Source organism: Rutilus rutilus (assembly GCF_951802725.1).
Source record: "Rutilus rutilus genome assembly, chromosome: 6".
In the NCBI taxonomy this organism is placed as follows: domain Eukaryota; kingdom Metazoa; phylum Chordata; class Actinopteri; order Cypriniformes; family Leuciscidae; genus Rutilus; species Rutilus rutilus.
In genome coordinates this window covers 29,865,976-29,893,627 of record NC_140214.1, presented here as the reverse complement: position 1 = coordinate 29,893,627, position 27,652 = coordinate 29,865,976, and the positions used below count along the sequence as shown (strand labels likewise).

General features: G+C 37.5%; 1 protein-coding gene across 2 annotated transcripts; it reads right to left on the bottom strand.

The window, feature by feature from the left end:
* Window positions 1–359: 359 nt before the first annotated feature.
* ripk2 (receptor-interacting serine-threonine kinase 2) lies at window positions 360–26,586 on the bottom strand. 2 transcript variants are annotated; one of them, XM_084410991.1, is made up of 11 exons: window positions 25,930–26,586; window positions 22,733–22,886; window positions 22,438–22,593; window positions 21,269–21,426; window positions 16,387–16,436; window positions 13,056–13,217; window positions 8,361–8,446; window positions 8,089–8,181; window positions 7,874–7,979; window positions 5,545–5,769; window positions 360–3,787 (listed from the first exon to the last, which is right to left on the bottom strand). In XM_084410991.1, exons 1-11 carry the CDS (start codon window positions 26,118–26,120, stop codon window positions 3,414–3,416), a joined length of 1,755 nt encoding a protein of 584 aa, XP_084267117.1. In that variant the 5' UTR covers window positions 26,121–26,586; the 3' UTR covers window positions 360–3,413. The 2 variants fall into 2 exon arrangements, with proteins under 2 accessions (XP_084267117.1, XP_084267118.1); XM_084410992.1 differs by lacking the exon at window positions 25,930–26,586 and adding an exon at window positions 23,600–23,692.
* Window positions 26,587–27,652: the final 1,066 nt, after the last annotated feature.

The window sequence follows — 27,652 nt, the reverse complement described above, 5'->3', positions numbered from 1 at the left end:
AATCTTTATCGAGTGATTTCTAGGTTGTTATGGTGGTTGCCTTACACAGCACACCTGGTTTCTATGATATCTGGGGTCATATTCACATATTAAAAATATAAATTGTGAACCTGTGAAATTTAGGAGCCTACTAATTCTTCAAAAATGATTAAAAAGCACAGTTCATGGAGCATTTCAAAGCTAAAAGTAAATCCTAAACCAATGACTTCGTCTTAAGGTGCGAATATATTACCTTTCATGCAGTGTGTAATATAGTCTCACACTAGTGTTGAGAGAGGTCAGATTAGTACCAGCTATTGACTTCACACAGTTCTGGCATAGAGGGGTTTCAGAAACACACAAACAAGAAAACCCACAGATTCAGGAAATTCAACACATTTTAATAACACTTAAAAATTTCCCATTTTTATGGAAGTTCCTCATATAGTACTATAGCACAGATGTATGCTACACGTACACTGCTACATACACCTATACATTATTGTCATTTTCTATTTGATAGACATTTAGGTTCTTAAGTCTCCGATGCAAAAATGAACATTGATAGATATCAGTAATAGTCATTTCAAATAAATCCCTAGCCTGTGTGGTTTAAATAACAATTTTAAATGTAATATGAATGAAATTGCGACATTTTCTACATCCAAAACAGGCCATTAGGCAATACAGTATTTGGCTGATATATTGCTAAGATGTGTGCTAAAGTATATTAAGCATAATCTAAAGATGCATTCAGCCTCACAGCATCACTGGATTGGCACAGCACTTAGAAGAAAGTCATATTTTCAAAACTATATAAAAAGAACACGACAACCCATTACAAACCACTTAAGATGCATGTAAAATATCACTAAAGATTAGTGATGACTATAAATAAATACAAAACAATCGCAGGACATCCTCTTTATATAGTAAATGGTCCCAAACCCTGGAAGAGTCAACACAAAAATCAAACGATAAAAAAAAAAAAAAAAAAAGATTCTTAGTCAATGACATCAAACACCCACTGGTTTCACCCTTTGAGTCAATTTCTAATCAGCGAGGTCTTTATCCGACACCCACCGAAATCAAAACTAGTCCAAAACTAAAGCGTGACCGATTTAGAGAATGAAACACGAAAAAACAACCAATTTCAGGACATTCCAGGGACAAACGATGTAATCAATCTAGGGAAAATACATCACCTCTGCGACGACAAGTCTATTTGCACAGAGGGGAAGTTACAGCGCGGACACATTGGAATTCAATGACTTAAAACAAAACTAAAACAAAGAGAGAACAGTGGAATAGCAAAACATTTATAAAATGCTTCATGTACCATCAAGCTCATGGGTCACAAAAAAAAAAAAAAGAAGAAGAAAAAAAAGTCAATGATCAAAGCATTGCCACAAATTTAATTCAGTATCAAGAATTTCTATTTGTGTTCTGCTTGAAGAGCCCATATTTACAGTGCTAACTCTTGGCATTCCCTTTGGTTTGGTTTCTAAATAACTGCAAACTTATAATACTGCATCTGAAGCGTATTCATTTCGGAAATAACATTTTCAAAAGACGTGGAGGAAAAACGGCTGATCTAAACTGGCAATGTTTGTATAAACAGTCACTCCATATCATTTGTTTCTTGATAAAAGCATCTTGCCAGTAGCTTTCCTCAAAATCTGTCCGGCTCTGATGTAAGCATCAGTATATTTAATACAGTTTACTTCATACTTAAGCCTGTAAAAGGTCCTATGTCTGCTGCTACATCTGGTGTCAATGGTAACCAGTGCAAACTAGGCTAAATACAGTAGATGGCACAATATTTACTGAGAAGTAACTAATCCAAGACACTTCGGGCCGCATATGGTTCGATAAGCACAAGCAGGTGAGGCCACCGATTATTAGACCGTTTAATATTGAGTTAACGTTCTTGACTGGCATGCCGTTTGAGAACAAGACCGTAACGGAGAAGAAGTGTGACTTCGGCAAGTTTGTATGAACTCTATTATAGACTCTAGCGTACCGCCTCATTCTGCCTGTGTTGCTTTGTCTTCATCGTATGTGCGGTCTAATATTGCTTGTGAATAGGATGCTACAGGACTCACTGTACAAAAGTAAAGGCAATAAAAGAACGACACCTGATTGGCTCAATGAAAAAAAAAAAATGAAAAAAGAAAAGGGTCTGTTATTGGCATCTGGGCAAAAAAACAAAATCAATTCTACAAATTCTTCAAAAGACCACAAAAATCTTAAAAAAATTGAAATAAAATCAAAGCTAAGCTAACTTGTTGGCACCCTGTATTATTTTAAAAGGCATAGTTCACTCCAAAATGAACATTCGGTAATTTACTCACCTCATTTAGTTCCATTCCGGTGTGTTTTTTGTCCATACAATGAATTTAATGGAGCCCAATGTGGTTTTGGTTTTGACACATTTGACTTTCATTGCAAGGCCAAAAAAAACAACCATTACTCAAAAAAGAAAGACAGAAAGTCATATATGTTTGGAATGACATGAGGGTGAGTAAAGGATAACAGATCTTTCATTTTTGAGTGAACAATCCCTTTAAGCCATTGGTGTGCGAACTGATTCATGTCTAATTCTTAAGACTCATTTGATTTTTGTTTTCAATCTATAACCCATTGAACACACAATACCATCCTTTCCTCGCAGCCTCAACCCTGTGATATTGCGTCTACCCAGACTAAAGTCCAGATCTGCAAAACGTCCACCACATGGCAGACTAACCCTGACACAGCATTAAACGCATGGCGAAACAACCATCAGACCTGACTTTAAGTGCTACTGTGGGAAGAACAAGCACTGGTTTACCAAATGGAAGACCGAAACTGCTGATTCACACAATTTTTTCACACAAGTTCGAACGTGTAACTCTGCAGTAATGTGGACGGAATTTTTTTTTTTAGCATAACAGGAGGGTGTGTCTTTCTTTACAACTTAATTCAAGTCTTCTATTTTACTAAATTTGCTGGCGTGGAAGGTGCAAATGACAACATATGATCGATTGCTTGGATGTTTTACAGCTTTTTTCTTTCCATGGCTGGAATAAAGGTTTAAACGTGACATTTTGAAACCACTGCTTAGGTTCAAGTCCCTTTCATCAAGATACTTAGGCATTGAGTCAGTGATTCAACAACCACTGTGTAAGAAGTCAATATGAGCCAAATAATTATATGACCAAAGTCGGTCTTGTACGATGCGTGTAAAGCAACTGATCAAGTTGATACCAAACAAAGTGCGTCATAGGTACCAACACCTTAACCACCGAGGCAAAAGCACTTGTCCAGGCACACAAAGTATCGGCCAAGCAACACAAACAAATGCAAGAGCGTGTGAACGGGAACTATCCTTAACTGAAAGGAGGACTCACAGAGCTCCGGTTCAAGAGCAGTGATTGGGAGCTGGGAGACGGTCAGAAGTTTCGTGTGGTGTTGAAGGAGTTGGTGATTAAGGGGGCGGTATACGGTGGTGGAGGAGGGCTGGTGGTGCTGAGTTCAGGGAAGGGCTGCAGGCCCATCTGTTTATTGTCCTGGAGCTTCCTCACCACCACACGGCAGAACTCCTCGCTGTGCCGCTCGCAAGTGTCCAGAAGCTTCCGCACTTTGGCGGTGCGTGTGGCTTGGTTCACGACCAGTTCGTAGTCCTCGCGCATCAGCAGCTCACGAGACAACAGAGCGTCTAAACTCTGATTGAGACACGCCTCCGTCATCTGCCGCACGACCTCCTCCCTTCGAGCAGCGATCCAGCGAGCCGCCGGTCCTTGAAAGTTCATTGCTGTGACAAAATCTGCGAAGACAAGTCAGGAGCAGGAGGCGGGCATTAAGAAGAGCCCGAATCAAGGGATGTCAAAAGTGCTGCTACTCTGTACTAGAGCTGGGTGATATGTAAAAAATATTTGATCTATAATCGCCTTTAAAAATGTTGCAATATCCGAAATATCAGGGATTAAAAGTGAATTGGTTTGTTTATTTACAAGCTATTTTTCCATTACGGCTCCAGAAGTCTCCTTTCAAAAGGTTACTTGTTTAACGAAAATAAAACTACTTCTTTATTTATTCAGAAAAAGAAGAAATTTAAACACTTTATTAGTCTAGTACAGGGGTGCCCAATCCTGCTCCTGCCGATCGACTGTCCTGCACAGTTCATCTCCAACCCTAATCAAACACACCTGAAGCAACCAATTAAGGTCTTCAGGATCACTTGAAAATTAAAGGCAGGTGTGTTTGATTAAGGTTGGAGATGAACTGTGCAGGACAGTCGATCGGCAGGAGCAGGATTGGGCACCCCTGGTCTAGTACAACACTACCAACAGGCTACTTAATGGAGCTGCCAATACTGGAAACTCTGATGGCGCTTAAATCAATAAAATATTCAGAAACAGGACCAGTTAGGCATAGGGTACTTTTTAATTTGATCAACTTTTATTAAACTGTAGATCGAAATAAATAGCTTTTATTCAGGAGTAAAAGCTTTATAATGGGAGTGAATGGTACCTGAGATTTTGAAGCCCCCAAAAAGTGCATCCATCCATCCATCATAAAAGTAATCCATACGGCTCTGCGGGGGTTGATAAAAGCCTTCTGAAGCGAACCGATGCGGTTACGTAAGAAAAATATCCATACTTATAACTTTATAAACTATAATCACTAGCTTCCGGTAAAGGCTGTACGCAAGTTTAGTTCCGGTGGAAGAGTGACCTCTGACCTGACACATGACGTAGGATGTAGGAGCAGCGTAAGCTTTGACGCGTCTTGCGGTTCTAACAATAAGGGCTGAGCAACAAACTCAAGCTCCTCCGACATTTCTCGTCAAAAATTCTCGTGACCGGTGTCTTGTTTTCCTCTGGGCCTCCGCGTTCGTCAATACATCATGCGTCGGGTCAGAGGTCACGATTCCGCCAGAACTAGACTCGCGTACGGCCGTTAGCGGAAGCAAGTGATTATGGTTTATAAGGTTATAAATATGGATATTTTTCCTACAAAACCGCTTCGCTTCAGAGGGCCTTCATTAAACCCCTGGAGCTGAATGGATTACTTTTATGATGGATGGATGGATGTGCTTTTCTGGGCTTCAAAATCTCAGTTATTATTCACTCCCATTATAAAGCTCTGAAGAGCCAGGATATTTTTTAATATAACTCTGACTGTGTTTGGCTGAAAGAAGAAAGTCATATACACCTAGGATGACTTGAGGGTGAGCAAATTATGGGATTACTTTCATTTTTGGGTGAACTAACCCTTTAACTGACTAACTAACAGTCATATCACCCAGCCCAACTCTGAAACAAGTTGATCTCAAACACTATCCTTTAAAAAGGTTATAATATGTACTATTTAGGTACTATGTATGCTTTTGGTACCAATTTGTACCTTTAAGGTACTAATATGCAATCTTTAGGTACAAAGGTGTACCTTTTGGGGTGTATCACCCCGGTGACCGCTTTAAAAAAAAAAAAAAAAAATTCTGAGAGAGTGCAGTAACTTTGTAAAAGAAACTGCAGATTCTTCGGCCCTGTTTAGGTTGTGGCTAGCAGGTGTGGTTACCTTGTGGGTATGACTGCAGAGTGAGGGGTTGTATGACAAGAGCCAGATCACTTTCACTCTGAGGCGCATGTGGTTTAAAAGGTATGTTGAGGTCGGACACGGGCTGTGCCGTCGGGTTTTCAGCGCTGAGGTTGTTTCGAAAGCAGTGGTCCATTAGAGGCTTTGGAGGATCAAGTGGAAGCGATATTAACGATGGCTGTGGACCAGGCTGAGCACCTGACACACCTGTTGATGATATAAAACGGCTACAATAAACAAACCAATTAAAAAAAAAATACAAAAAGCAGAATATAAAGAGCATCAACCCCAATATTTTGTCATCATTTACTCATTAGGGTTTTTCACACTGTGCTTAACCCTGGGTTATTGTCATTCTAAACACCACTTGTAATTTAGAAGCAGGGTTAGCACTTTTACCCGGGGTTATAGCACCACTTTTGCGTTGTTCAAATGTTAAGGCTAGATGCTTTAATTCTTTAAAAATTTAATTCTTATCTTTATAGTCCGAGAAGTCTATTCAGGAGAAAATGTATATATAATAAGAGGATGCACAACGCTAGATCCTTTATGTAAACAGGTTGCATGCTGCATTTTTTTCAATCAATGACACTGACAAAGCAAACAGGCAAATAATAATGTAAACCCAGGATTTAGGAATGCAGAGTGGGAAATGAGAGCTTAAAGGGTTGGTTCACCCAAAAATGAAAATTCTGTCATTAATGTTGATTCAAACCTGTAAGACTTGTGTTCATCTTCGGAACACAAATTAAGATTTTTTTTTTTTAATGAAATCTTAGAACTTTCTGTCCCACCATAGACAGCTACAACTACCACTTTGACGCTTCAAAAAGTTCATAAAGAGATCATAAAACCATCAATGTTTATATGTGAATAAAAGCCTAAATTCAATCTGTTCTTTATATAAAGCGATCAAGTCTCTTCAGAAAATTTTGACTAAACCGGTCAAGTTCATCTCTTTATGAACGTTGTGAAGAGTCAAAGTTTCAGTTGCGTAGCTGTCAATGAGAGATCAAACAGAGATCTCAGATTTCATCAAAAAGATATTTATTTGTGTTCAGAAGACAAACGAAAGTCTTTCGGATTTGGAACGACATGATGGTGAGTAATTATTGACAGAATTTTCATTTTTGGGTGAACTATCCCTTTAAGAATAGCCAGGAATAATTGTTAACCCAGGTTAAAGCTGCAGTCCGTAGTTTAACCTCTTTGAAATCTGCCTCTGTTTGAAATCTGCAATTGCAGTTATTCGCGGAATTATCAACTTTACGTGGGTTGTGCCTCGGCACGGCACAGCACGGATGAATACAATGTTTTGAGGAGAATGTGGGGCTGTCAATCACCGCACCAGTGTGGATACTTTCATTCTCAATCACAGATTCTGCTTTTTGGAAATATATGACCAACATAAAAATTTTTACTGGAAAATGTTATCTGAACAAGTAACATCCACTTTTGTTCTGACCAACTAAGGGTAAAAAAGCATTGCAGTAAATCGCGCTGGTTAAATCTAACGATCGCTTATCATATCACGTCAAATCTTGCAAATTATACTTTATTCTCAAATTGTTAATGTTAACAACATCAGCATTGCGTGACTACATTTAATGCCCTCCCGATATTTATCCTTGTTTTTTGCATTTTTTGCATTTTACAATGGGTGAATCTCCAGTTGGTCACTGGTGATTGTTGTTTGAACCTTTCTGGATCCGCCATCAAAATTGATAAGTTTAATTATATCAAGTGCTGTGAGAAAAGGCTATAAATCTCCACCTCCAACATCCTCACACTCATAGCCTACTAGCCGAGACACCTTCTTTATGTGTACAGATGTGACGTAATGACACAAAGACAGGCTCGAATTTTCCGCTGAGATCCACCAGTACCACTGGAATTAAAAACATTATTACAAACTTACCGTTTTGAATCGAGCTAAGGCAAGCAGATAGTTTTGAACACTGGCTGGTTATGTACTTGCTCAAATTTATTTGAGATCATTTTTAACCCCCCAAAAAAAGTTACGGACTGCAGCTTTAAGTATGAGCAATTTGAAACGTAAAGCATAATCCAAGATTCCATTGACCCAGGGTTTAAAATGATCCAGGGTTAACTATTTCAAGTGTGAAAAGCCCTATTGTGACTTTTCTTGGATGACTTAATTGCTTCCATGGAATACAGAATTGCTGAAAATTCTGTATTCCATGGAAGAAATTAAGTCATCCAAGTGGGGAACAACATGAAGTTGAGTAAATGATGGCAAACTTTCATTTTTTTGAGGGATCTATCCCTTTTTAGAAGAAATGAATCCTGCCTTGAGAGGGATTTGATATGGTAAGGAAGCCCGGATGGGACATTTCTGCTTCCTGGGAAGAGCAAGAGCAAGATCCAGATCCAGATCCAGATGTGGAACTGTTGTCCTGTCATATAACACAAAGAAGAAATTTAAAACATTTCACGACCCAGACTGTTCTCATATCTGGTTAAATTCTGAATCAACAACAACACAGAGATAGATATATAACTTACCGGCCAAGGGACGTTTTGCTCCTTCACACTCTTTTCCTCAATTCTTTTCCCATTTGTTTGAGTTGATGAGCAACCGCTTGATGGCCTCATGTACTGATGGAAGGAAGAAAAAAAAAAAAAAAAGTCAATACATTCAATAGTTTTTGACCTCACAACCTGAAGATACATCAAACTAATTCCACTAACTAAATCCAGACTAACACAGGCATGAAAAAAAATAATCCTCCTTACATAATACATCCATGTACGGTCTAAACCCCTTAAAGACTCACCTTTGATCGTTTGACTTCCAACACCGCTTCCAAGACATCAATCTCATCAAATCTTCTCAACATCGGCTCCAGTTCAATAAGACAGCCTGTAAGGTACAGACAAAGCAGCAATTAAGCTACAGTTAATAAACAAAACTGCACGAGTCTAGTAGAAGAACATTGACTCCGGAGTTGTTAGTCATCTTTAGTTGTCAGTTCATTGTGTTTTAGTGTGGTTTTCCCTGTGCCCGTGGTTTGTTAATTAGCTCTACACCTGTTCTGGTTTCCTTTGATTGCTCCTTTGTGCATTCAAGCCTTTAGTTCAGTCCGTTCCATGTTCGGTATTGTTTATGTGAGTGTGTTACTGCTATATCCATCTCCTATTTTTTTTTCCTCTTTGTTTAATAAAGAAGTATTTTTGATTCATCTTTCTTGGTTTGTGTCTAACACGTTAGAAGAGCTACTTCTATCTGTTTATGTATATGACGTGTCACGCTGGTACTGAGTTACTGTGGCGCTGCGCATGCGGCGACTCGCAGCTACAAGAGGATATTATAGGGAGAAAATTGGGGTAATTGTGTTTTTTTACTTTGATCAACCGGAGTCTGTGCTTGTGCGAACTACCTCAGGACTTGGCAAGAATTCAATATTCCCGGTATATTCTATTACAATGGTACAAGCCCTACAGACTCAATGCATGGTCAATGGAATGGGTGTTGAAAGTGTTGAGCAGTTTAAGTATTTGAGTACTATTTTAGATAGTGCTTTGGTATTTAAAAAAAAATAAAAATTAATTTAAGGGTGCTGCAGAGATACTACTGCTAGAGGAAACTAAGGTATTGTGTATGTTTTATAGATCCTATAACAAGTCGCTTTATCTTTTACTCTAGCCGCGTTTCCATTACCCTTCAAATTGCGAATTGAAAATACGCCCAATGGAAACACGTCAATTTCGCAAAAACTTCCATTTATCGCAAAACTTTTTTACACTCGCATGAGGTGGTTTTTCAGGCAATTCGAAAAAGAAATATTCCGCAAAACTGCAATGGAAACAGTTTTTGCGCATTAACAGGTCACCTGACGTAGATGACGCTGTATGTTTGGACAGAATAGACAGAGTTCTTTATTAAATTCATATAAGACAAAATAATTACAGGAATAATTGATTCTAAACCTCAAATAAATGCCACAATCAAGACCTCGAAGCAGAAATTAGGGAGAAACCCAGAAACGCCTCATACGTGCCGCTCACAAGTATAATAAGGGTCGTTCCTTACCATTAATGCTTGGAAAACACACATACATCTCCTTCGATTAATAATAATGGCTAGTGCACTGGCTGGGATATAGTACATAAACCTACCAACGTCCGTTGCCATGATTTTTGGAATGATTTTACTTATCGCGAGAGGAAAAAATGTAGTTTTAGTCGCATAACATCGGTTAATGGAAACGCTGTCATTTCGCAATAGTTTTTTGTTGACATTTAGAGAAAAAAATAAATAAAAAAAATAGCAAAAGTTTTGCGCAAATCTGTAATGGAAACGCACCTATTGTTGTGCTGGTTTAATATAATAAACGTGAAAAATAAGAACTGTCTTGAGAAGATTGTAAGTCAGGGAAGTAAAATAACTGGGAAGCAGCAGATGATTTGTATCAAAGACAGGTGTTGGGAAAAGCCCAGAGTATATTGTTAGATGATTCCCACCCCAAGCACCATGAGTTTTACCTCCTGCCCTCTGGTATTCGTTTTAAAAACTCCTATTAGTAAAACAAGTCGTTTTAGACATTCATTTATCTCCTCGGCTTTCATTTTTTGGGGTAATTTTTATGTGAAAACATGCGTTTTGAATTTGTATTGTTTGTATGGGATTGTCTTATGCTTGAATGCTGCAACCAAATTTCCCTTGGGAAATTAATAAAGATGACCTGAACTGAACTACTCTGCAGCGGTTGGCATCCCGCCCGGTCTAAAATAGTCTGAATGTAAACACTTTATTACAGGCAAACAACAGTGATTCAGGTTAAGACAAAAACATTGTTTGAAAGATGCCTTCATGATGTATTCACTCATTTAAATCAGCTCGAGTACGACCATTAGCACTAGCAGCGTTTTATTTTGTCCCTTTGGCTGCTGTCAATTCATTACAACAGATGTGAAGAATGTGAGCTGCTCTCTGAAAGCAATTTAATGGGAGCAAGTCTCATTACACTTCAATAAGTGTGAATTTATACACCAAGCATTCCTAAACTTTTTTGTCAGCTGAACCTCACTTGACCTAAAATATTTACCTCCTGAGTAAAGTTCATTTTCAATAATTTAACTGTGTTCATGTTTCTCTAACTATCAACAGTGGTTCACTTTCAGCTGCATTCACAACGGGTTGTGCATGGGTGACGTCATTTTGTAGGCCAAAACCAAGAAACAGCTCTGCGTTTGATCACTTCCGGTTCAGTCATCTTGAAGTCAATGGGTTTTCAAGGTGTTTCACATTTTATTCAGCAACATAGTGTGTTTAAGCTTTTACTTGACTTGAAAAAGGCAGTTGTTAAAGTCCCCCTGTAGTCAATAATACAATTTGATCACCAAAACTACACATTTAAAAGTGTTTTTTTTCTTCTTCATGCCTTAAAATGGCTTGAAATGTAACTACACCCTTGCTTCATTTAGTATACGCAGAACCATGAATATGCAAATTAGCCCCGCCTCCACTTACTCACTCCAGCACAGAGAGCCAATCGCTCAGCCAACTTACTGAGATTAACGCTGCACAATAGTATCGCTCTTTAAAGTTAATTAATATGATTAGCATTTTGCTTGACTATGTTACCAAACAGCTAATAATGTGTTGCTAATGTTATTCAAACCATGTTCCCGTTCGCCATCTCAGAGACAGAGTCAGAGAGCTGCTTTCTTACAATCATCAGAAACGCTTTCAACAACTCAGAATGTCAGTGGAGAAAGGCATATAGTTCATTATAACATCGTAATATTCAGCATACACCTGCTATATTGCTAAATCTACCAGATTTTTCATATCCCCTTGTGATTGGTTACAAGGTAGTTTGTGACGTAAGAAACACCGCTGATTTCCGCCATTTTTGAGACCGTCTTTAGATCACTGTAGTTTTAAGCAGAAAATACTCAGCAATGGTGTTGACTTATGAATTTGCACATGGTTTGTCTTAAAGCATAAAAACACCACATAGACATATAAACAACATTAAACACTTTATTTTCACCACAGGGGGACTTTAACGAGTAAATGGGATGTGAGAGGTTGTCGGGGACATTAAGCATCATGCCGAACAGGAAAACTCATCTACTCACAGCCTCGTTGCGTTTATAATCGCGTGCTTGCAAACTATTCTAACTATTTTTAAATAAAGACTTAAAGAGCTGTCGGAAGATTAGTGATGGTGACGTTGAAGTCTTGCGACTGTGTAGTTCATTTATAGCCCACATTTAGCTTTTTACTTCTGCCGATTGTATTTAGACTTCAAATTTCATAAAAGTTGTGTTCAATTGTGAAGATTGTCATGATAAACATAAGTGTAGGAAGAGTGTAGGAATCATAAACCTTAATTGATCACAGAGCTTATTTTCTGCAATAATCCAATAGCAAATGGAACATTGCGTTTTTGTCAAGGGAAACTTGCTAACTTCTCGGTTGGCCTACAAAAATATGTTGTCACTGCAGCGCTCTTTTGTGAACCATATCAAAACTCACATGTAGGGCACTATGATTTCAGTGATACAGAAAACACGGACGAAAACCAGTCATAAAACAGAATTTACTGTATAACGAGCAATTTCACAGAATTTGTCAAATTTGATGAATAAATAAAAAAGCAGGTCAGTACATCTAAATCAAATCAAAACTAAAAATCACAATATAGACCAGTGTGTGTGAATTTTAAAACACAAAAAGACTATAAATTTGAATCCTGGATGTTCTGTGTCTCTGTGTACCATTAAAATGGAATCTGGAAAACTTAAAACAGAAAACACTGAATTTGGTACAAATAAAACGGAATTTGAGGAAAAAAACAACATTTCATAGGGTCAACTTTTAATAAATTGTTGTAAAATTGTGGAGTCCAAATGAAAACCGGAAAAAATGAATTTAGGGGAAAAAAAACGGATTTCATAGGGCCCTACACACGTTTAAGAGTTTGTAAAACCACTTTCACACCAAAAATATTGAACTCAAACGAACTCAGGTCAGCGTCAAAAGCTCTTACTCAATATTGCCTAGAGTTTACCAGGAAGTAAAATGTCTATTGTTAATGGGGCATGTTAAACATCAATGCCTAAATCTAGATATTAGACCTTCACATTGTGTGATTACCATTTGGTTAAACCATATCTGGTTAATTGATCATTCTATCTGAAAATATGACATGAAGATGACCCCACTGCTCTCTCTGTCTGTCAGAGTCATTTCCTCATTCCCCTGATCAGTAGCAGAGTTTGCAAAAGAGAAATCGTCAGAAGAAAACTTAACAACTGTAATGACTCAACATTTTATTTGACTAACTCCATATTTTATCATGAGCTGACAAAATTGCCAGTAAAGACCAATGACAGATTTGTGGTTAGACATTTAAAATATTTTACAAACCACAAGAACAGGTCACCCTACTGGATTGTGATGGCATGAGTTAAACAGGGATTGTGAAAAGTAGAGGAAAGGTCAAAAGTGGGACACTCACTGAGAAAGGAGGGGCGCTCGTCTGGGTTGGCGGTCCAGCCGCAGGTCATGAGGTTAATGAGGGTCTCTCGACTGGGAATGTCTGCCGGCAGACTGTCCAGGCCTGTGTCGGGCCGAGATCCTCGGAGGACGCTGAACATGATCTGCATGGGATTGGTGGCGTCTGCTCACAGAGTGAACAAAAGGACAATGTCAGAATGTTGAATGCTGCCTGTATAGATGACTGCTGCAGTTTATGAAATGGAGAAGGAAGCGATCGTTAGGGGAACTCTGTGTCATGATTTTGCATCAAAAACATGACACAGCATGATCTGCTTAGTACTGAGTAGAGCTGCACAATTCTGAATTTGATACTATTATACACTGCCCGGCCCCAAAAAAAGTCGCTGTTTGGATTTAAATAGGCAAATGCTTAAGTGTCGATGATTGGATCATTATTGCAGTGAATATTATTTTTCTAGTATGTTATATGTTTGGCAATAGCTCTTCTAAGCCTAATTGATGGAGTGTGTAGCTTTTAATTTCTTAAACAACTATGTAGGCAGACACATCCTGGCCATATTCCAGGATCTCAATGTCAAGATTCTTCAGGCTCAAATTGCCAAAAATTGCTAAACCTCTTGATGGAAATATCATCCCAACATTTATTTCCATCAAGAGGCGCATACGTTTTTGGTCAAGATCTTGTATTGGCAATGCAAGAGTCCAGCACTCTGTAAAGTCTCCTCCAGCACATCCCAAAGACTTTCAATGAGTTTAAGGTCTGGACTCAGATGCCAATTCATGTGTGAAAATGAATCTTCATGCTCCTTCCCAACCATTCTTTCACAATGTGAGCCTGAAGAATCTTGACATTGTCATCCTGGAATATAGCCATGATGTGTCTTCCTACATGGTTGTTTAAGAAATTAAAAGCTACACTCCATCGAAAAGGGTTAGAATAACTGTTGCCAAATACATAACATTCACACAGCACATGAGAATTTTTTTTTAAATGTTTATTTTTTGTTGTTGCAAAAGGCGGAACTGTGAAGCGCGGACGTGCAGTGCCCGGACAGTCTGTGGCGTGCACATCACAGAGACGCATGATGGCTGAGCCCGAAATCCGAACTCTTTGTTAAAAGCTAACGTATGGAAAATTGGCTGACTATTTAGTATTTTTGTATGAGAGCTGCTTTCTGTATTGTTTAGTTTTCACATCAATATGCTGTAAACCGATCTGTTATACGTAGGTTTACTGAGATCACAGTGTGTATCGGTGCGATACCAGTCACAACGAGTTACATTTTGACTGTGCTCTCTGCAGATGTTCATTTACTTTATTTGAATAAGCTGTTTTTGATTGTGGTATACAGCAACAATTTCAAGCAATAAGTCTTAAACTCTTTATTATTTATGTGTATAAGAGCAGCTTTGCATGTTACTAATTATTCAGAATATGCGAAAAGTCCACAAGCATTATTTTTGTATGAGAGCTGCTGGTACATCATTCTATATTTTTTTTTTGTATGAAAGCAGTTTGTGATTTTGCTAAAGCAAAATGTTTTTTGTTTTTGTCTGAAGGTTTATATTGCTTATTGCACATAGGAGCATGTTGGATGGAAGTCTATTATTTTAAGTTAGAGATTCAGAATATGCTGAAGTTTGTATTCATTTACTACAAGTATGTTGCTAGTACAGGCACACATTTCTTTTCCTGTCGGTTCTTTGCAATGTTGGGACATATGCTGGCAAATTTAACCTTACAGTTATTAATAAAATATATTGGAAGTAAATTCTTTATGGGTCATAATAAATACTTTGCTTTAAAAGTACCAAGTAGTCACATACACACACACTAAGATGCATCGATAATCGTTTTAGCATCGCAGCCCTCTGAATCGTAATCGAATCGAATCGTGAGGTGCCTAGAGATTCCCACCCCTAGTTGCGAGTACTGAAAATTTCACAGGTGTGAATTTGGTTATAGAATGAGGTTGTCAATCCCGTAAATAACTGAACTATGGGTCACCGTAAGCGTATTCAAGACTCAAATACAGAACTGACAACCGTATTCTGCTGCTGTGTGAACATGGCCTTACAACCAAGTCTATTTTATGCATGAATTCAATGGCGAATCAAGAGTTTAAATTAGTCTATAAGCCCAGTAGCAATGACAGTTATTAGTCTGACAGGTTAAGCAGTCTGATTGACATATTCATTATTAGAGGCGGTATAGAGAGTCGTTTAAGTGTGGCATAATACAGCCTTTCAAACGATCTAATAAAACCATATGTAGACACATGGTGTTGTTTATTATGCACTTTTATTAAAGTTTATTAGGGTGGTTATTGCAGTCTCATGTGCTCCAGTTCTAATTTGTTTGTTGCTTCCACTCTAATTGAGATTAGCGTTCATGGTATATTAGTGTGATAGAGATATATATTAGTATTCGCATTCAGAGCTCCACATTACAGTTCTGTACCAAAACCACACACACAGTGATACACAAATGATGTAATATATAGCGCTTTTCCACCGTCGGACCAAACCGCTCTCTTTGCATAACCGTTCCATTCTGTGCTGATACGATATGGTTTAATTTTCCAATGTGGAATATAAAATCTTTTCATTTTATCATTCATTTGTGTTTACGTCACTCAAATATCATGCTTTACCAGCTACAGAGAAACTGGCAGCCAGGCAACAGAAAAGTGACCAATCCTGAGTGGCGACGTCACTTCAGGCATTCTACCAGCACGGTTAGAATGCCGTGCCGAGAACGGGGTGTAACCGCGCCGTGCCGTACCAGGCTCAAGTGGAAACATAACTGGAATCCTTTCAGCCAGACGGTGGAAAAGTGACTTATGTTTTGTTGTCTTAAGCACACAAAGAAAAATCAACAGATTCAGCTCAAAATAACAATGTCATGTCAAACTCAAATATTATTTGCATTAATAAACAAATCTAAAGTTAGCCAACATCTCTAGTAGGCTGAAGTTTTAAGAAATTATTGTTATTAAAATAAACTCTTTTTCATGTGACTGTTGATAAAAATATCATACGAGCAAGTTTCCAGTGTGCTTTATTAAGAAACACTCGGGCTCACTCATTGTTAACCCAAGAACCGCTAAAACCAATTCAATCAGAATTGTGAATGGTTTTGAAAAATTTGAAAACTAGATTTATTTAAAAGATCTGATCCAAAAGAATGATTCATTTGTTATTTTGGTGATGTTCAAAAGACAACAAAAGAACAGATTAAGGCCACATTCAAGTGTGGGAAATTTAGCCTAACAAAGCCTGTCATGGACTTCACTGGTCCACTTCTCTATCACCCAACGTACCCTTACCTTCAAATGGTATCCGTCTCGAAAGCACTTCCCACATGATGATGGCGTAACTAAAAGAGGAAGCATAGAACAGATGAGTGAATGGTTTCACTGTTGCCATGCAGTCTCTAAACCACATCTGGCAATCCCCTTTGGAGATAAAACACTGTCCAATCAGCCCAGGGATTTCAACATGCCCTATGACTAATCACAAAACCTCAGGCCTGTTGGCAGGTTGACATTTAGCTCCCAAATCACTTCCTTTTTTTGACCAGCACAGTAGATGAATAAAATAAAAGCCTGTTTTGGAACTAGTTTTGGTGAACTATGAGTCAATCCAGAAACTGGTTTATGAATAATTCCCAAGTTTTGGAAAACTGGTGAAATGATATAATAATCCACCCAAAATTTCCAATATCCTACACTGGCTGCTACATTCCTCTCTCCCACTCAAAAAATACTGGGTTGCATATCTGATGACCAATACATTTTCTTCTTTTTTTCCATTCATTTGTGACTTGGATTGTTTTATAGATTTCTAGCCAATAAAATATTTTAGAGATAACAAGAAAAAGTGTCATGAAACCCCCCTGTTTTAACACTGGCTGTTCATGCATCAGATTTAAAGAAGACTCAAGAAATGGGAGAGTAAAACTGTAGGAGTATAAAGGAGCGAAAACAACCTGTGGAACGAATGTTAAAATGTGACTGGAGAAAAAACCCTGACAAATTACAGATTTTGGGGCACTTTGATGCATTTTTAAAGGGATACTCCACTTTTTATTGGAAATAGGCTCATTTTACAACTCCCCCAGAGGTAAACAGTTGAGTTTTACCGTTTTCGAATCCATTCAGCCGATCTCCGGGTCTGGCGGTACCACTTTTAGCATAGCTTAGCATAGATCATTGAATCGGACAGGACCATTAGCATCTCTCTCAAAAAAATGTCTCTCTATTTAAAACTTGACTCTTCTGTAGTTACATCGTGTACTAAGATCGACGGAAAATGTAAAGTTGCGATTTTCTAGGCTGATATGGCTAGGAACTATACTCTCATTCCTGCGTAATAATCAAGAAACTTTGCTGCCGTACCATGGGTGCAGCAGGCGTAATGATATAACGCAGCGCCTAAAATAGGCTAACTTCCGTTAACATAACCAACGTGACAACCTGCTTGCCGGTTGAAACTACACAAACTTAGTCCCAGTCACGTTGGAAGTTACCGAGCTGGGGACTATTTTCAGGTGCTGATCATATCATTACGCCTGCTATACCCATGGTACGGCAGCAAAGTTTCTTGATTATTATGCAGGAATGAGAGTATAGTTCCTAGCCATATCAGCCTAGAAAATCGCAACTTTACATTTTCCGTCGGTCTTAGTACACGATGTAACTACAGATGAGTCGAGTTTTAAATAGGAAAAATAGAGACTCTTCGGTCATTTTTTTGAGAGAGATGCTAATGGTCCTGTCCGATTCAGTGATCTATGCTAAGCTATGCTAAAAGTGGTACCACCAGACCCGGAGTTCGGCTGAATGGATTCGAAAACGGTAAAACTCAACTGTTTAACTCTGGGGGAGTTGTAAAATGAGCCTATTTCCAAAAAAAGTGGAGTATCCCTTTAAAAATGTAACCCTACGACAGAAATAATCTTATCATTTGAGACTACTAACAACTTATGAACAAATTAAATACGTTTTGATCATCCTTATAACTTTCCAGAGCTGTTGGTCTATATAAAAAATAAAGAACAAATAATATTTTCAATACCTTTAAAAGCACTACATTCTCAAAACAAATGACACATCAGTTTAACAGAAAGAATAAAGGCAGTTACTTTTTTTTTTACTTTTTTTATTCTTCTTTGAATTTCCGATTTGCATCATTGTTTTCTATATCTAAATAATCAATCGTGTCATTGCATTCATGATCAGACATCAGTGACATAAGGAGACACGATTGAGGGTGTGCATACACAATGCTGGTTCATGTTTGGAGTATATTAAATATGCCAATAGAAACAACCTGCTCAGGTCCAGATATCACCCGTTTCACACATGATCTGTTCGCAGAATGTATGCAGTGCAGAGGCTGCATGGCCTCATTATACTTTCTTTTACATAATAAGATCAGCGGCTTTATACCAAAAATAATATTAACTATTATTTCTAATTATTTTTATTTCTAACCCAAATGCATTGGGAATCAAATATTTTCAAATAAAGACAAGATAACACTAATTTTAAATACAGCACACAGCAAAAATGGCTTGCCTTGAATATGACAATAGTGGGCAACTGAATAGTGCAGCATAGTGTACAATCAAGGGTTTAAATTTTGTCGATTGTGCGTCTTCGGTCAACACTTCAATTCACACAGGCCGACCGTTACACACAGAGTAACACGCGTTCATGCAGGCTACAAATAGTTTAGAAGATCTCAGAGCTGGATTTGACAACATCAGAAAGGTTTGGAAATTAAATGTTTTATTAGATATTCAAAGACTTGTTTAAATTATATAAATGCATATTTGTTGAATGCTGTGTTTGCCTTTTTATTACTAATAATATATTAGCGAAACGTTTCAATACTTTTTCATTTAAAGTCCCCCTGTGGTGAAAATCCAGCTTTTAATGTTGTTTAAACGTCTCTATGAAAGCTTGTTTCCGCCACAGTATAAAAAAAATGCGACTTTTTATTTCACAATTGCATGACAGAGTAATAAAGTCAGAATTGTGAAATATAAACTTTTCCTTAGAATTGGACTTTATAACTCGCAATAGCAAGTTTATATCTCACAATTCTAAGAAAAAAGATGTCAGAATTGCGAGATATAAACTTTTGCTTGTTATAAAGTCAGAATTGTGGGTTTATTTCTCACAATTGCGAGTTTATATCTCGCAATTCTGAGAAAAGTCACAATTATCTTTTAAAATGTTTTATTCTGTGGTGGAAACAAGCTTCCATAGGTGTTTTTAATATGCTTTAAGACAAACCATGTGCAAATTCATTAGTCAACACCATTGCTGAATACTTTTTCTTTAAAATTGTGAACCAAAGACGGTCTCAAAAACGCAGTTTGAAATCGCTGGTGTTTCTGACGTCACAAACTATCTTGTAACCAATCAGGTCAACGTGGTCGTCAACGAGTGGATCTTTGAGCTGGTGCGAGTGAGTGGAGGCGGGGCTAATTTGCATATTCATAGAACCACGTATACTAATTGAGGCAAGGGTGTAGAGTTACATTCAAGCTATTTTAAGGCATGAAGAAATTTAAGGAAAAAACTTTTACATTTGTCATTTTGGTGATGAAAGATGAGTTTTAAGGGATACAATTATTGACTACAGGGGGACTTTATTGACTAGAGGGGGACCTATGTAATAATGTGTTAGAGAGAAATGTTAAACAGAGACCGTAAACTAATGAAGACTAATGAGAATGGGAGCGATGTGTGCTGAATGCTGGTGTTCTCAGTCGTCAAAATAAAAAAAACCTGCGTCCAAACAAACAGATAAACTTATAAGCCAATATCTATATTTAAAATACTGGCCGATATATTGGTCGACCACTACCATTACTTAAAGGGATAGTTCACTTTTAAATAAAATTTTGGTATGTTTTAGCTTACCTCAAGGGCATCCAAGATGTAGGTGTCTTTGTTTCCGCAGTAGTTTCAACTGCTACTGCAGTTCATTGGAACGAAACCGTAGCCAAGGCGACATCTAGTGTATACATCTATACCCGCCCCTAGATGTCGCCTTCGCTACTGCAGTTCATTGGAACGAAACCGTAGCCAAGGCGACATCTATTTATATATCTATACCCGCCCGCGCCGTCAGATCATTTGGACGTGTGCTGTGTTCAAGAGATAACAACGATATAAATACTGTTCGTTTTCTCACACAAACCGCTCGTTTCGTGTCTTAGGCCATCAATGTGTACTTACGATGGGGAATTGTTTAATTTGGACGATGGGGAATTGTTTTAATTTGGACTCTGTGCTTGTGTTTTGAGACAGTGACCATCGACCTGCATTATATGACTGACAGACAAGAACGGTTTGACCTAAAAATATCAAAATTGAAACTACTGCGGAAACAAAGACACCTACATCTTGGATGCCCTTGAGGTAAGCTAAAACATATAAAAAATTTATTTCAAAGTGAACTATCCCTTTAATTCTGCACGTGTAGCACGACAAAAATATAGACTTAGTGTGGAAACAATCGATGCCCTGCTGCAACTCATCTGTGTGCGGTGTTAGTGCTCTAACCTGTTAACAAGGGCACTGAAAAGAATATGGCCCACACACGGACTGCATACGTACTACAAAAGAATCATATTTGAAATGGGCGTAATACAAGGCAGTGATTGGACAACCTGGAGAAAAGCTCATATCTTATACGCATATACCTCACATTTCTTGATGTTGGTTCAACTTTTTTTAAAGCAGAAGTGGCTATGAAAGATAAAAAAAAACTAAAAAAAACTTCCCCCTTAATAATAAACAATGAGTGCATTGTTTTCAGTGATGTGCCACCAGTGCATATCTGTTAACATCTCAAAAAAATGTGTTTTAGGGTTTCATGACCCTTTCAGCTGTTCTATTGACTTTTCAAGGCCTGGAAATCACCATTTTAAAATTCCCTGACATTTCCAGGCTCACCATAGAGACTCTGAAGATTGAGGGTGAGAACATGTCCCTAATCTGACAGGAATTTTGCTGAGTCAACAACAGACTGGTGCCAAGGTGCACCAAGAACAGCTGAACGTCTAAAAGGGCTGCCCCAAAAATATGGGAACTGAGAGAGCAGTAGTTAAAAATCCTGTAGTTGAATCTCAGGAGGAAGTTCACTCATCCAGGCAAAACTGGAAGCTTTATAGAATCTACAGAGACTGACCTGTACACGTCATATTTGACATCCGTTCTGCGGTTCTTGGAAGGTTCGTACTCCTCAGGTGGCATATAGATGACCGTGCCTCCCATTTCGGCAGGTTTGGAGCCGGACCCTTTAGTGATTGAGAGCTGACGCCATTTAGACAAGCCAAAATCTGCTATCTATCCACAAACACAGACATACAAGACACACTTCAGATCAGAAAGGTCACTGTGAAGTTACAACAAAATATACTTAAAATGTTTTCAAAATTTATACTGACTAATGGTTGACTTAAATGAACCAAAATGAGGTTTTCAATGGCCACTCTAGATATCGAAAGACAGGGTAGGGGTTGTGTCGGTCAAGCTCCAAAATTACAACAAAAGCACCATTGTGCTACATTCATCTTGTTTTTTCTTTTCCATTTTCCAGTTACAATGAAAAGAAACTGGGACTTGAATTTCAGAAACAGCTGGATGTGAATAATTACTAAAACTTTTGAATGAAAAGCTATTATATGCCTTTAGTCTTAACTTTAGTTAAGTCTTAACATAGTACACAAATCATACAGAGCACTTTCATGATACTTTTATGGTGTTTTGGTGTCATTTTTGACGTGCCAGTGTCAAGTAAAAGAGTGACCAGCACATTATTCAAAATATTTCCTTCCGTGTTCCACTGAAGAAAGTCACACAAGTTTGAAGTTATATGAGAGCGAGTAAATTATGACAAAACTTTCATTTTTGGTTGTACTATCACTTTAAATTAGTATAAAAGTTACAGATTCCCCAAAGCACAAATAAGGAATTAAGGCATTTTTCAAATCTACATAAAATACATGTTAATAGGTCATAGCTGATTTCCAAGGTACAAGTATTCGCTAATTGCGTTCAAAAGGGTAGTAAGACTAAAACTGGGGAAGAAATATGAAACTTTGTAAATGAGATGGTTAAAAAAGATACAGACACTGATAACATTCAGACAAATATGGATTTTAGCACATTTTAACAATGACTCGCATTCCAATAAGGGTTACGTGCAAAAAGATCAACGGTTGATCACCTTGACGTTAAAAATAGCTCAGGAATTTCAAACAGGACAAAACTGTACACATACATCTGAATGCACATGCGGGGGGTTGGGGGACAAGTGTGGATACATCTCGAATCCAACTGTCTGAACGCACAAACCTTAGCATGGTACTCTCCATCCATCAGGATGTTCTGAGTTTTGAGATCATGGTGTAGAAGGGGTGGTGTCATATTGTGGAGGAAGTTGACCCCTAGAGCGATCTCGTAAAGAATACGAAGCCTCAATGGCCAGGCCACCACTGGGTACATATCTTTCTGTAACGCAATAAGAAAACACAGAAATGAACATTCAAAGTGTGCCACAAAGGGGAAAGTGAAACTGTGCATTACTCAAACATGACTAGACTAAACAGAAAGCGCGTCATGTAAAGGAATGCTGTTTGTACAGTTGTACCTCATGTAGGATCTCATCCAGTGAACCGTTGGTCATGTACTCCGTCACAATGCAGAAGAACTCAGGCTCATTACACACCCCAAAGATCTGGATGATGTAGTTAAATCGAGCTTTGTGAAGCACCTCAGCTTCCTTCAATAAACAATTCCTTTCCCTGAAAAAAGAAGCTTAATGATTATACAAGGGCTGGTAGAGTTTCTCTACCACCAGACAATATTATCATTTCAAGAGTGTCAGGGTTTCAACAACTTTTAACCATTATTCATGATTTGTTCTTGTATAACTTTCATTGTTCCATGGATTATTCAATGAAAACTTTGACAATCTTGACTTTTTGTTACAGGTCCAACTTAAATATTTAGCTCAAATTCAGGCGATACTTATAAGCTTATAATTATTTTCATATTATGGATGAATGATATTAAAAACCTACAAGTAAGTTGAGGCATTCCAACATTATAATATTCAAAATGAAAAATGATATTACTTTTGCTAAATTTGCTAAAGATTACAATGTTGTGTTCGGGTCATTTTGACAGGGAGAGGATTTTCTTTCACAAAAATGTTAATGTTATCGAATTGGACTAAAACGTACTGACTTCGCTCACACAGGGACAAATCACCAAATATTGGATTCAATCTTTTTGTCAACTTGTTGTCCTTATATTAGTAGAAATGTATTTTCAATTGTATTTCTTTTGATCTCAGCAATATTTGATGAAAATATAGCATAACGAGTGATTTACAAGCCATTTTTAAAAGGCTGGTCATTTTTGACCAGGGCAGCACAAGGTGTAATCGTGTTGTTGAATTATTCATGTTTTTAAAGATGAGCTTAAAAAGTTAGTTCTTTCATCAATTACTCACCATGATGTAGTTCCAAATCCATAAGACTTTTGTTCATCTTCAATCTTCAAGGTCGTAAAAGAAATCCATATGAATCAAGCTGTTAAATCCAAGTGTTCTGAAGAGACATGATCGCTTTAATGATGAACATGAACATGCTTGTGTGAGATGATCAGTATTTATAGAAGCCTAAATTAAATCTGTTAATCGTATAAAGCGATCAAGTCCCTTCAAAATATAGGATTTAATGCTTTTACAATCTTTATTAACTTTTTGAAGTGACAAAGTTTTGGTGCATTGACTTTAAAATGTCATCAAAAATGCCTTCATTTGTGTTTTGGAGGTTTGGGTTTCACTTATGGGTTTGGAACGACATGAGGGTGAGTAAATTATTTTTGCGTGAACTAAATGGCAGTACAAGTAATCTAAACAACACGCATGCTCATTTCCCCTGTTTTTACATTTAATTATCAATATTAATACCAATATTGGCTGACACTGATTTAAAAAATAAATAATGAAACATATCTTGCAACCTTCCCTTCAACACAAGGGGAAAAAAAACTACAGGTTTGAAACAACACGAGGGTGAGTGAATGGCAGAACTTTAATTCTAATTGAACTATTGCTTTAATTGTTCACGCTAAATATTCCCATTTAAGTTTTCAGAATTTAATTTCTTTAAACAACTTATCCAGGCCAAGAAATCACAATGATCGTATAAACTCAGACCTGTGGACAAAAACATTCAAGCTGTAACTCAGTGCTTAGTTATTACCCCAAAACAATTTGTCGGTTTTTGTCCCAAAAGACCTTCTAGTCTGGTCAAAGAAACAAAAATAAATACTATGTAATATGAATACAGTACCGGTTAAAAGTTTGGAAACATTACTATTTTTAATGTTTTTGAAAGAAGTCTCTAATGCTCATCAAGCCCGCATATAATTATTGATAAAAAAATAAAAAAATAAAAACAGGGAAATAAAACCCCCAGTAATATTGTGAAATTTTATTAATTTAAAATAACGGTTATATATTTTAATATACTTTAAAATTAAATTTATTTCTGTGATGCAATGCTGAATTTTCATTAGCCATTACTCCAGTCTTCAGTGTCACATGATCCTTCAGAAATCATTCTAATATGATGATTTATCATCAGTGTTGGAAACTGTTGTGCTGCTTAATATATATTTTTTTAACGTGATACTTTTTTCAGGATTCATTGATGAATAAAAAGTTCGAAAGAACAGCATTTATTCAAAATAGAAATCTTTTCTAACAATATAAATCTTTACTATCACTTTTTTTTATACATTTAACACATCCTTGCTGAACAAAAGTATTCATTTCTTTTAAAAGAAAGAAAAAAAGAATAATTAAATGGCAGAGTATATTATTACAAAATATTTCTATTTTGAATAAACGCTGTTCCTTTTTAAAACTTTTCATTCATCAAATAATCTAGAAAAATGTATAATAGGTTATAAATAAGGTTATATATATTTTTTTTCAGCACAACTGGTTCCAACATTGATTATAAATCAGTATATTAGAATGATTTCTGAAGGATCATGTGACACTGAAGACTGGAGTAATGATGATACTGAAAGTACAGCTTCAGAAATAAATTATATTTATTTAAAGTAAGGACCATTGTTTTAAATTGTAATAATATTTCACAATATTAGTGTATTTTTGATCAAATAAATGAAGGCTTGATAAGCATAAGCTACTTCTTTCAAAAATATTAAATAGTAATTTCCAAACTTTTGACCGGTACTGTATAAACTAATATATATATATACAAACAAACAAACACACACAGAGAGTTTGGAGGGTTAGCTAAAATGTATTCCATTACTGTTAGGCTACAAATTGCTTAATTAAAAAAGTATTCAGTATAACGTAATCCAAGCATAATGTAATCTGATTACTGTTTTTTTGTGTGGTTTTTTTTGACGTAATTGTAACGAATTAGAGTCAACAGATTTGAGTACCCTGATTAAGTAACGCCGTTACATGTATTCCGTTAACGTTACTCTCCAACCCTGTACAAACTCTTGAACACACAGTCCTGTAGGACAACGCTGTCTGGCCGTATGCTTAACCCATGTTCGTAAATTCTGTATTATAATTTAGACCAGTGACCAGATTTGCACAGCATTTCTTTCCAAAACACCTGCAACAACCAGCATTTAATGTTCCCATAGCAGACTGAAGCCATCCAGGCACACAGAACAAGCCCCAACAATCTGATCAGTACAAAATCAGATTTTGACAGTGTTTTAGGGACAGTGCATTTGAGGTAACAAAGCAGATCACAACACAAGTGTACTGACTGAACTCACCTCTCACCAACCGGAGAATCCAGTTTCAAGCACTTGATGGCCACGGTGGTGCGCCAGTCGCTGTGCAGCGCCCTGAACACCGTCCCGAAGCCTCCTTTACTGATGAAGTGCAGGTCCGTTAGTTTCCGATACGGGATCACCGGTAAAGTGCTGGTGAGACTGCAGATGTTGACGCAGCCGGCGTGCTCCATGTTTCAGGATATTGTGAGATGAGACGGGCCCGTTCAGCTTCAACAGAAAGGGGAACCGAGAACGCGCAGCTACTGCTGAAAACCCTCACAGAGAGAGAAAAGAGCGCGCATGTTCTGATAGTCTGCGTACTAGATCACCCAGAGATAGGTGCATCTGCTTGACGAAATTATTATAGATCCTTGTTAACAGTGTCACTGAATAAGATGGGAAGAAATGAGTCCTACAGCTCGCGCTTGGAGACACGCCCCCAGTCCAAACAACGCATTTCACCCGCACGCCATAAAACAAACTGCAAATTAACCACAGAAAAAAAAAAAATCACTGGAGTTTGAGATTTAACGGTGACGAAACGAGGTTAAAGTGTGGGAATGCGCTCGTCAAATGTTTCGAAGGTGTGTGAATAATGAGTGGGTCGGACTAAAACCGCGACGTATGTTTTTTTTTTTTTTAACCACACGTCTAGTCCCGCCCTTAACCTGAATGACACATCAACTGTCCAATCGCAGACGTCGTATAAATCGCTTACAGCCAATCCTGTCGAAGAGGGCGGGACTTCTCGAAATACAGGTGGAAAAAAAAAAATCAACGCCGATCACAGCTTCCGGGTGTCAGAGGGTTCACATTTAATCGGATTTGATTATTAATATTATATATATATTTTTTTGACACATTCACTAGACCTGAACAGTGTGTGCCGTGAAGTAGCCTTATATATATATATATATTTTTTTTTTTTAGCGTAGGCTATATTAAAGGGATAGTTAATCCAAAAATGAAAATGTTGTCATTAACCCAACCTCACTCTTGTTCCAAACCTGTATGAGTTTCTTTCTTCTGCTGAACTCAAAATAAGATATTTTAAAAGAACGTTGGTAACTAGACAGTTGACGGCACCCATTGTCTTCCATAGGCTAAATGTAGGCAATAATGAGCCTACGTTCTGACGTACAACACAGAAGCGCTGCGCTGTTACACTACGTGAACTCACTCAGAGGCCCACACAGAAGAAAATGAATAGTTTAATAAAGTCATTATTTTTGCTGTTGTTTTTTGCTCACAAAAAATGATTCTCGTTGCTTGATAAACTTAAGGTTGAGCCACTGTAGTCACTTGGACTATTTTAACGATGTCTTTACTAACTTTTCTGGGATGACAGATATCGATTACCTAGCAGCCTAAGGAGTGAGACAGCTCTCAGATTTCATCAAAAAATATCTTAATTTGTGTTCCGAAGATGAACGAAAGTCTAATGGGGTTGGAACAACATGAGGGTGAGTAATTACTGACAGAATTTTCATTTTTGGGTGAACTAACCCTTTAATGAAGCTTTGCCAGACCATAACTCAGTTACTACTGGTGATTCCATGATTATGTAAGGAGGGAATTCCCAAGAGGTTTTTTTTTCCTCACAAACAATACGCCCCTGCATTCAGTTTATATAAAAGAGAGAGTGACTTTAAAGAAATGTATGCTGACATGCAACACAAATTCACTCCTGAGATACAGCATTGCCTGTGGTTCTGGGTTTCAG

Coding starts and splice junctions, on each gene's coding strand:
- ripk2 (XM_084410991.1), bottom strand. CDS start 26,120: ATGGAGCACGCCGGCTGCGTCAACATCTGCAGTCTCACCAGCACTTTA. Junction 13,218..16,386: donor GAGACGGATACCATTTGAAG/GTAAGGGTACGT, acceptor CTCTGTGAGCAG/ACGCCACCAATCCCATGCAG. Junction 7,980..8,088: donor AGCAAAACGTCCCTTGGCCG/GTAAGTTATATA, acceptor GTTATATGACAG/GACAACAGTTCCACATCTGG.